The sequence below is a fragment of the Polypterus senegalus genome, chromosome 10, assembly GCF_016835505.1.
Source record: "Polypterus senegalus isolate Bchr_013 chromosome 10, ASM1683550v1, whole genome shotgun sequence".
NCBI lineage: Eukaryota > Metazoa > Chordata > Cladistia > Polypteriformes > Polypteridae > Polypterus > Polypterus senegalus.
This window is the reverse complement of record NC_053163.1, coordinates 117,627,438-117,639,044: the sequence shown is the minus strand read 5'-3', so window position 1 is coordinate 117,639,044 and position 11,607 is coordinate 117,627,438. Positions and strand designations below refer to the sequence as shown.

At 41.3% G+C, this 11,607-nt stretch overlaps 1 protein-coding gene across 5 annotated transcripts in view; it reads right to left on the bottom strand.

The window, feature by feature from the left end:
- Window positions 1-5,867: 5,867 nt before the first annotated feature.
- The window catches only part of ubn2a (ubinuclein 2a), a 111,389-nt gene continuing 105,649 nt past the window's right edge, over window positions 5,868-11,607 (bottom strand). For all 5 annotated transcript variants that reach the window (XM_039766423.1, XM_039766419.1, XM_039766421.1 and 2 more), the window contains one exon: window positions 5,868-6,125. In XM_039766423.1, coding sequence (XP_039622357.1) covers window positions 6,096-6,125 — 30 coding nt within the window. In that variant the 3' untranslated portion in view covers window positions 5,868-6,095. The remainder of the gene's footprint in view (window positions 6,126-11,607) is intronic.

Here is an 11,607-nt window from a genome sequence, read left to right as displayed (position 1 = left end):
CCCACCGGCCCTGTCCCAGGCAGTGGTCTGGTGCAGCTGTGATTTTCTGATCAGCCAGCCTGTAGTTCAAGTACCAGTTTGAAGATCGTCTGTGTTAGTGACTGGCCAGTCAGAACTGGAGGCCTGTGCTGTAGCTATTGGTGCTTGGCATGGGGTTTGGCCATCGAGCTCTAGGGGGTGCCCTCTATTAGCAGCACAGCTGTTTTATGCCACAACTGCCTTTTTTGCTCTTTTAACCTTTAATCAGGTTTCAAGGCTTTGAGCACAGGCACCCAAGAGCGACTCAGCAGTTTTAGGCTCTTATCATTTCTGAACACGCTGACCCTATGAAATCTGTTGGACTGCCGGGATGTTACGTAATCGTGTGTGGTGTGCCATTTTTGGGAGGTGTGTGCTGGAAGATTCTCATGTTGTTGGTCTTTTTTTTTTTTTTTTGTGTTGAACAGGACAGTGATGCTCCATTTATGAAGTTGCTTTTTAATTTTGGAGTGAAACAGCTGCTGCTGACGTGGCCCATTTACTGCTGTTCATCTGAGCACGCAAAACTTAGTGACTGAACCTGGCAGCAGCCGCCTAAAGACTTGGCATCTCTCCATCTGCCATGTACTATATGGGTGTGTCCTGGTGCTCTGAGCAATCTGATTGGTCAGCTTGGCTTAGTGGTAAGGGTGATGACACAATGCGATAAGAATGTGAAGTTAAATTCCTAATTATGACCAAGTTGAAATGCAGCATTTCACAACAAAGTGAATAAGTTACCAGGTAACACTGGGACGTCACTCGAGTTCCCTTCAGAGATGGGAAATACTGGCAAGAATACAAGTGATGCTTTCACAGTGGGTAGTGGCGGCCCATTCGCCACCAGAGGCTTTACAGTTACACAATCTTGCAAGGAAGTGCCAGACGAGTAGGTGAGACACACAAGGATACCAAGGAGAGATGAAGGCAAAGGGAAATCTTTTAAACTTTCTTTTGTTACCTGTCTTTGTCAAACAGCATGGCTAGTATCTAATAAAAGCACTGGAGGCCCCAGTGAGGTGGTCTCACTGGCCTTTGGTTATACAGTGTCAGGGGCAGACTCGTCTCTTATTCTCAGCCCTCAAACGAAAGCCAGGATAAGCAAGAGTTGCTATAAAATGTTTACAATGTCATTATTTTTTAACAGTACTCGCTGCCCACTGAAGAAAATAACATTTCACTCTCTGCACTTCTTGCTTTATTTTGCTGCCCTGAGGCCCGTTGTGTGTGAAATGCCACATTTCAGTGGTCACTGACTTTGGGGAGGAGAGGCCAATGTTGGCGTCACTTTGGTGTACTGATTGTGACTCATCTCCCATGGCTGTGTTCTGCACTGTGCCTGCCTCGAAGTGACAGTTTGTTTCTTTGATTATGTATGCTGGCTAATGGAAGAAGACAGAGCCGGGGGACTGGAGTTGGGGGCCACATGACTCGCCGTGTCACTTTCATTAATGTCTAGCAGTACACAGGACTGGATTAGCATAACCTTAAGGCTACTGCTAGCTCAGGCATTGCCCATTCTTTTATAGTCGTGTTAAATCTTGTGCACACGTCTAAGTATTAGGCCATTTCTAGCTACTTTCACAAAGACTGGGTGTTTGCACACAAGGTTCAGAGTGGTCTTCTTATAATGCAGCAAAGGAAAACCTTCAGTTGCTGCCTTTGTTTCATTTCAGTAGGGGTCCGTTCTCCGTGTGGTCGGGCTTGCTGACCATAAAGTGGCCTCTTCATTACTTAGTGGACAGACATTTTTCCCTTTCTGTCTCCACTACAGCACAACAGGGCTCCTCTGCCAAGTCAGTAAAGCCAACTTTATTTGGGGCAAGGCGGTGCAAAAAAGGTAGTTCTTAGTGCTCAAATTTACTTAAAAAAAAAAAAAAAGCATTAAAATCTGCAGAGGTATCAGCTATTGTGCACTGGACTGCCAGGGCTTGGGCCTCAGCACGAGGACTGAGAACATTTCCAACTGTCACACCTCCACAATGCTGGCTGATGATTTGGGTGGGATATCATTATTTTACATAGCCATCCACTGCTCCCGCTTAGCAGGGAATAAGAATACCGTAAGGCTGGGGTGGCGAACGCCAGGTCTGGAGGGCCGCAGTGGCTGCAGGTTTTCATTCTAACCCTTTTCCTAATCGGTGACCAGTTTTCACTGCTAATTAACTTTTTCCCATCACTTTAATAGCCCTGTTAGAAGAGTTCAGCCATCTGAATTGATTCCTTTCTTCATTAAATGATAGCCAAGCAGAAATGAGATGTGAAACGAGCTAACAGATGACCAGCCAAACTGGGGCTTCAAACTCCAACCAGTTTCACTCCAATACCTTTAATGAGAAGCCAATTCTTGCTGTTATTTGAACCCGTTATTTAATTCCATAGCTTGTTGCTGCCCTCATTCTGCCACAGCACACATTTTAAAAACTATTTTTCTGTTCTTTTTAAGAGCACCGTCAAAATGTTTTGGTGACCCGAGAGATCAGCCTTACCAAGACCATCACCTCTCTTTAAGATATTTCAGATATTGTGTGATGGGCACAGGGGAGCTGGTCAGGTGGTGGCTCGTTGGTGTTTCATTATTGCTTGGCTGCTAATTAAAGAAAAAGAAACAACTATGGGGCCTGAGTCAAGTGAATTAAAAGAAGTAATCAGCAGCAAAACTGGTCACTAATTAAGAAGATGGTAAGAATGAAAACCTGCAGCCACTGCAGCACTCGAGGCCTGGAGTTCGCCACCCCTGCCTTAAGGTAATGGCGTCAGCCTCCTTGTGTATTTTACTGTCCTCTCTGCCCCCTTTGATAAAGATGGCATCAACCTGGATCAGTACGCCCACCGCACTCCTCTGCTCAACTTTAGGAATTCAGAACACTGGGCTTGATGCTAACTATCTGAGTGCCTGCTAATAAACGGCATAAACTGAACTTACTGGCACAACAAGCAGAGGGGGAACCCAAGGTGAGCACAGTTGGGGTGGTGGCCATATATATATATATATATATATATATATTTTTTTTTTTCTTTTTTAGTATTCCTTATGTTTTAGATAAGTACTACTCCATACAGGACACCAGCAGAAAGCGTCGGGTCCATCACACACTTTAACCATTCTCATGTGCAGGCAGTTACTGAAATGGAGGCCTGTGCCACTCTGCTTTGCCCGTACAACAGGAATGAAAATATTATAAAAGTACAGAATTCTAGACAATTTATTTTGCAGTAAAGGCAAAATCAGCTTTGTGGTCCATATGTATTGACCTGTGGAAGAGACATTCCCATGTGATGCAAACTTGCAAAATAAAGCAATAAAAATGAAAGCAAGAGATCCTTGTGCAGCGTGCCCTCATAAGCTCGAGGCAGCCAAGTGTCACCCACAGGATGCTGATGTGATGCTCACAGACCACACAGGCTTGAAGGGCAGAATGGTCACCTTTTTATTCTAAAGGGTTCAGTTCTCCTTTCCATTATGAGGGTGCATACGCAGCCCTCAGTGTGTCCAGTTCTGCCAGAGGCCTGCCAATACACCTAAACTGGACCAAGTGGGTTTGAGAAGGCTGCTCTGTGCTACATTAGGTCTGATGACAGACAGACAGACGGGTGTTATTCTGTAGTTGTCCAATGCTCGGCCAAAGTGTACTGCAGCCTTGGGCCTAGTTTACCATATCAGTGATGGGACTTTCACAAGAGAAGCTTCTTGGCTGTGGTTTCTTATTTGTTTGGTTTGTATGCCCTCCCAACAGTATGTCAATAAGCCATCAGTTGTGCCAAATCTGACGAGCCCAGAAACAGTAAAATGATGAGCAGTTTACTCAACAGTGCTTGAACTGCTTAAATACAAAGACCTTACATCAAAGGCAAAGGAGCCTTCTGCATGGGTTGGGTTCTTGTCTTTTAATGAGGAGTGGCAAGACAATCCCTCACAGGTGCCAGGTACTAAGTAAAAAGTGAGTCGTTCACCAATGTACAGGTAAAAGTTTAAAGTAAAAAGCAGCTGAATGAAGAAAAAATGTGGACTGATGGCTGTGTGTCCCTGTATGTGCTGGTAACAGTGTAGAACAAGCACCAGAAGCCGGCACACATTCTGTGGATTTCAGCTTTCAGTCTCCTTGAAACTCGCACAACTTCATTTTAAAGGCAAATATCTCAGGGCACTCCCATTCACAGCTCCAAGAACCCGGGTTCAAGATTGTGCCCAGGCTCTGTTATTGTTAGTGTGAAGTCTGCTCAACTGCCTGATGTCACAGAGAGTTCTGTCCCCTCAGACACCTGCGTGGGGTTCATCACATGTGTACACTGTGATCACATTAACTTGGTGAACAGAGTCCCAACAGCACCCCACTATTCTTTTTCCACTTCACCACATTCTGCAGAAAAGCCATGTACTGGAACCAAAGCTGCCACGCCCAAGTGGGCAATTCTGCATTAATGTGCCCTGCGGTGGGCTCCTGTGACCCCCCCAGAAGGAATAACAGAAAGCCCCGAGGCCCCAAACAGTCGTCATGTCTGGCATCAAACATAGTCAACAAACACAGGCCTGTCAGCCCCAGCAAACAGCAGCAGGACTTACAGGGATGCGTTCAACATGATTTGTTATTTTATTTACTTTTCTTCTACTTTGAATTTACAGCAAATTAACAACTGCAATTGCATTCTTTTTTAAATCCTGAAATATTTATGATCAGATTAAAAAAAAAAAAAAAGTCAAGTTAATAGCAAATTGTTACATTTCTACTCAGAAATAAAAACGTTTACAAAAAATGACATTTATTTCATTATTGCCTTGGTAAAAATGCTGGCGTCACCTCAGTGTGGATTTCACCAGGAGTTCTATACACGTGAACAATGTGGTCACATTAAACTCAGTGAGCAGTCCTAACACCACCTCACTATTCTTTTCCCACTCCACCACATTCTGCACTCAATGCCATTTTCTTCAAACTATGCATTTCTGCATCACTGTGGAAAAAACAGACAGATGTAAACATGAGACCGCATGTGGGCATGATTGGTAAGAAGAGATGCACAGAGACATTAAAAAGAACAAAACTTCAAACAGAGCTTCTTGCAGTGTTGTCTTATCTCATAAAGGGTTTCTTTTAGGGCCATGTATCAAAAATATACTCAATGGAATAACGAGTGCTAAGATCAGGTTTAAAAACAGTCATATTTCAAAAATGCACTGGGGCTCCCCAATGAAGCTCTTACAGTACAGTTTACCTTTGTTGTGAATGGCGGTGCAAGACTGTCCTCAGTGAAGGGGCTGCTGCTCATCTTGTGTGCGGACTGCCTGATCCGAGCTCGGCCCCTCTGTCAAGGCTGGCCTTAACGTTTAGCTCTTATTTGCTAGAGCAGCTGCTTCTGAACATCTTAAGTGTAACCCACCTTACCTTCAGATGCCCCCCTTAAACATTCCTATTGTTAAAACATCATTTATTTAAACAATGTGCAGCCTCTTAGAGTACAGTAGATCCCCATGGTCTACTGTGCATAGAGCATAACTGCAATTGTTACATCATTGCTCTAAGTCGGCTCCTCTCAGTTTAGCATTGAGGGGTGCACACCAAAGAAATAAGAGCTACTGAGGACAGCAAGAAAACCCACCTTTAAATAACAAAGGCAACTACAATAATGAAAATATAGCTTGACAACAAGAACTTCTGTTGAGAACAATGAATAAATCAAAAAAAACAAAGAGCATGCATAAAGGAGGCAGTGAGCCGAGAACCAACTATGAGCTACTGGACTGAGCCTGGTCAACAACACCATGGCTTCGACCCACCACAGCTCGATCCTGCACACGCCATATGCAGCCAGAAGGAGCCAAGTCCAGCATGGAATTGGATTGTTTTGTGTTTTTTTTTTTTTTCTGTTCCTCCAAACCACAGTGTTCAGGGTCTACAATATGTAAACATTGACATAAAGGAAAATAAAAATCAATACACATTAAGTTCATTCATCACAATTCTCTGTCAGTCACGTGACCCCGGAGTGACCCAGTGAGAATGTCCCTCGCCAATCTTCTGCTCCTTTTCCCTGATTAGTTTCAATCTGCATGCCAACTGGTCAGTGTGATTTCCTTTTTACCTCACCTCCCTGGCTTTGGCTTGAATCTGTAAAAATGAAAGGCAAAACAAACCATTAGCAAAGTGTCAAGTGGCAGTGACTTCAAACTCTTGTCATTTACTGATCCACTTTACATCGCCATCACATGATGGCTCTCAACATTTCCAGAAAAAATGCAGGATCCAATTAAGTAGTAGTAGTAATGTAAATGACAAGCTCAACAGTAGCAACAAATAAGGTCAAGGCTTTAAGACCCTAGGGAAAAGTTCAAAAATAAAAAAAAGAGATAAACTGCAAAGAACCAGCACACCGCCGTATGTGCCATACTCCTATGACCACTTTAAGAGGTTGTGATGGCAGATCTGATGAAAACCTAAACAATCAGACATGCCTGCCATTACAGTTCAACTTGATATCATCCGTGCACCCACAGTGCACTTCACTGTAAATGGAGGCAGCAACATCAAATCGGTTTGAAATGCAGCACTTAAAAAAACCTTACATTCTGTTCAAATGTCACCTGCCATGCCGTTAACAGTGGAGTGAAAATAAAAAACTAATCTGTAAAGCACAGCAAAAATACTATACGAGTGCCTAAGGATTGATAACGGTTAATTCTAAAGATGATTTTGTTGCTGAAAATGTGGTGCTACTGTAAGTGGAGTGAGTTTTCAACACTGAACTTGGTTCATTCATGGAGCCAATGGTCCTGGCTGCAAACTATATATATATATATATATATATATATATATATATATATATATATATATATATATATATATATATATATATATATATATATATATATATATATATATATATATATATATATATATATATATATATATATATATATATATATATATATATATATATATATATATATATATATACACATATACATATATATACATATACATACATACACTCACCTAAAGGATTATTAGGAACACCTGTTCAATTTCTCATTAATGCAATTATCTAATCAACCAATCACATGGCAGTTGCTTCAATGCATTTAGGAGTGTGGTCCTGGTCAAGACAATCTCCTGAACTCCAAACTGAATGTCAGAATGGGAAAGAAAGGTGATTTAAGCAATTTTGAGCATGGCATGGTTGTTGGTGCCAGAGGGGCCGGTCTGAGTATTTCACAATCTGCTCAGTTACTGGGATTTTCATTCACAACCATTTCTAGGGTTTACAAAGAATGGTGTGAAAAGGGAAAAACATCCAGTATGCGGCAGTCCTGTGGGCTTAAAATGCCTTGTTGATGCTAGAGGTCAGAGAAGAATGGGCCGACTGATTCAAGCTGATAGAAGAGCAACTTTGACGGAAATAACCACTCGTTACAACCGAGGTATGCAGCAAAGCATTTGTGAAGCCACAACACGCACAACCTTGAGGCGGATGGGCTACAACAGCAGAAGACCCCACCGGGTACCACTCATCTCCACTACAAATAGGAAAAAGAGGCTACAATTTGCATGAGCTCACCAAAATTGGACAGTTGAAGACTGGAAAAATGTTGCCTGGTCTGATGAGTCTCGATTTCTGTTGAGACATTCAAATGGTATAGTCAGAATTTGGCGTAAACAGAATGAGAACATGGATCCATCATGCCTTGTTATCACTGTGCAGGCTGGTGGTGGTGGTGTAATGGTGTGGGGGATGTTTTCTTGGCACACTTTAGGCCCCTTAGTGCCAATTGGGCATCGTTTAAATGCCACGGGCTACCTGAGTATTGTTTCTGACCATGTCCATCCCTTCATGACCACCATGTACCCATCCTCTGATGGCTACTTGCAGCAGGACAATGCACCATGTCACAAAGCTCGAGTCATTTCAAATTGGTTTCTTGAACATGACAATGAGTTCACTGTACTAAAATAGCCCCCACAGTCACCAGATCTCAACCCAATAGAGCATCTTTGGGATGTGGGGAACGGGAGCTTCGTGCCCTGAATGTGCATCCCACAAATCTCCATCAACTGCAAGATGCTATCCTATCAATATGGGCCAACATTTCTAAAGAATGCTTTCAGCACCTTGTTGAATCAATGCCACGTAGAATGAAGGCAGTTCTGAAGGCGAAAGGGGGTCAAACACCGTATTAGTATGGTGTTCCTAATAATCAGATAGATAGATAGATAGATAGACAGATATTTTAATTTAACATGATCTTGAACTTGGTTCCTCTGCCTAATAAACATGAAAGAAAAAAAAAAAGTCTATTCTAGTCTATATAATCCTTTAGGTGATAGAGAGAGAGAGAGAGAGAGAGAGAGAGACAAATATAGATATAGATATACGAGGTGTGGCAGAAAAGTAATGAGACTGATTTTTTATTTACCAAAGTTTTTATTTTTTTCAAATATCAATGTTATCCCCTTCAAAGTAGTTCCCTTGTGCAGCTACACACCGATGGAGACGTTGTTCCCACTGTTGGTAGCAGCGCTGGAAGTCTTCAACCGGTATGGTCTTCAGCATGTCCGTTACACTCTTTTGGATGTTTTCAAAAATCCAGAAATGACGTCCTTTGAGGACATTTTTCAGTTTAGGAAAAAGGAAAAAGTCACACGGACTGAGGTCAGGTGAATAAGGGGGCTGGGGAACCACAGGAATGCCTTTTGAGGTCAAAAGTTCTGTTATGGAGAGGGCAGTTTTTCGGCACCATTTTGGCACAGACCTTTCGCATGTGCAAATGTTCAGTCAAAATTTGATGAACGGTAAATCTGTTCAAATTTAATTGTTCACTCAACATTCTTAATGTTAAACGACAGTCTGATCTCACAAGAGTGTTCACACGTTCGATGTTTTCATTGGTTTTCGAAGTTGAAGTCCTCCCTGAACGGTGTTCATCTTCAACGTGTTTTCTGCCTTCCAAAAACGATTTGTGCCAGCGAAAAACTTGAGCTCGGGATAAAGAATGTTCCCCATAGGCCTGTTTTAAGTTTTCAAACGTCACACTTGCCGTTTAATGGCACAACGTTGCTCCAAATTCTGCTGTTCAATTTGTGTGACGTACAACGAAAAAGACAGCTTCGCTAATAGCAGTCACAAAAATCACGTAGTTAACGGAAGGAGTTGAAACTCGCACTGAGCTATGGGAGGGTACTGATACACGTGCTCTATCAAGGACAACAGCGCAGCGTTGCCAGATCGCTTGCAGTGTTGCCAGTCTCATTACTTTTCTGCCACACCTCATAGATATAGATATTTTAATTTAACATGATCTTGAACTTGGTTCCTCTGCCTAATAAACATGAAAGAAAAAAAAAAAAGAGTCTATAAATTCAAAAGGCCTTTCTATCAATGCTGAACAGCAGTGTTCTATATTTTCATCTAATATAATAGGGGGCTTTGCCCCCTGCTCGCCAACCTCCCTGGTCTCTGCTACGTGCCAGCCACTTCATGTCTCTGCCGCTCGCATATGTGGATTTCACTTTCACCAACAACAAATCTTTTAATTCTCGTGGATAAGCCTCTTCATTGGGAATAAACACTACTTTTCCCTGAAGGCAACACGAATTAGATGATCTACAAGTCTCTGAACAATATATTTGATCTCATTTTGCTGTTCTGTTATTTCACAGAGTAATAATTTCCATATGTTTGCGCTAATGCAATCTTTATTAACATTTTTTGAGACTTTCAAATTTTAGTACTTCATGATCTCTAACCTGCTCTGCAGGTGTATCGACCCAACGTTTTTGAATTCTTTACGCCGTTCTACTTTGTCATTTACTCTTTGTCTTTTATTTCTGGCCCCTGGCATGGTTAAATCTCTTGGCACAAAGTCTCGTCTCGTGGGACGTATAAGGGTCTCTCTGAAAAAGTTACGTCTCATCCCAGGCTTTTTTTTTTATTATAAGAGAGACAGAGTGGGCGCATATTTAATAAAGCAAAATCCCAAATAAATCTGTCATACTACCTGATTGTATGTGTGTTGATTCAGTTAATTTGTAATTAGTTTATGTAATTATGAGGCTAAGAACAAGTCAAGCTGATGCCTTTTTGCTTTTGTACTGCTCGTTTATTTTCCACTGCATTTAAAGGGAATTTCATCAAGATATCTTATGTTATAAAGCAATTGTTTGAGACAAATTCAAGCAACTGGCAATCTCTTAAAATGGCTGACTCCGTCAGTATAATCAGTGTCTTCATCTGTGGACTGGTTAATAATAATGACAGATCAAATGCATCAGTATTTTACCATTCTATTAATATTATCCTTGTGAGAGGAGCAGAATGTCTAAATATTGTTTTTTCTTGTTCTATATGGTCAGTTGACTTTGGCATAATACTTTGGATAAAGATGGTTTGGGAATTACATTTTAAGTCGTCAATCAGGCCTGAGCACAAGGCAGTAAACAGTCCTGAACAAGATAGCAGCTTACCGCTGAGCAAATTCATACTCACTCCTACAAAGAGTGAAGTTGGAATTTCCACATAACATCACCATTACTTCTCTGTGAATGTGAGACAAAAACTGAAGTACCTGGAAAATATCTGATCCATGCACAGGAACAAAATCCAAACTCCACACACACAATATATGAGCAATAAATCTGAACCCATGAGGCAACTGTGCTACCCCCATGTTATAGTTATAATTTGTTTATGTCTAGAATATGAGAGATTACCAATGTGTTTTGAGACAGAACCTTAAGGGGTCATTCTAAGGCCAAAGATTACTTATGGTGTACTAAAATATGCAAATTGTAATTTTTTAGCATTTTGGTTAATGGAGCAAGCATGCTTCTTGTTTCAGAACAATGTAAACATGAATTCCAAAAAACGTGAAATCAAGCATCACGCTATTATTGAACTTCTAACTTTACAGCATAATATTCCTTTGGAGGTTCATTCAAATCTAGTCAATATGCAACAGAACCAGTCCATATCATAGGCCTCAGTCAAGAGATGAGGTTGATGGGGCAGAACGTCTCTCAATGATGACCCAAGGTCTGGCCAGCATTCAATATTGATAACAGAAGTGAGTGCTGTCTTCGTGGAGCAAAGCGTACTGAAGAATTTAAGAGTGGTGGTGCTTGAGAAAGCAGGCACAATAGGCATTAGTCTTGGATCATGTCAATCGATTATCCGTGAACAACTAAGCAAACAATGTATGTTCAAGATGTACATTAAAATATGAACAAGGTGCTCAGAATTTTGACACTTAAAATGAGCATCCAATGTTCACAGGAGAATCTTGTCTTAATAAATTCAACCTCTAAGAAAATTAAGAACCTTTTCATTATTGACATTCAAACAACAAAACAATGAAAGCATAGTGATATTTTAACACAATGCAAGGTCTAAGCCAGAGTCACCAAGATTGTGTGCACAGTTTTTACAATGCTGAGGGCGTAGTACAGAATCATTACCCACCTTTACAAAGGCACACATACCTGTCAATATCACACTTGTTTTGCCATCTGTACCAGTCAATCAGGGAAAATGTAGAGAAATACTAGTGACCATCCTCCACCCACATAATGCACAGGATGCAAAGGCTACTCTGTAAAA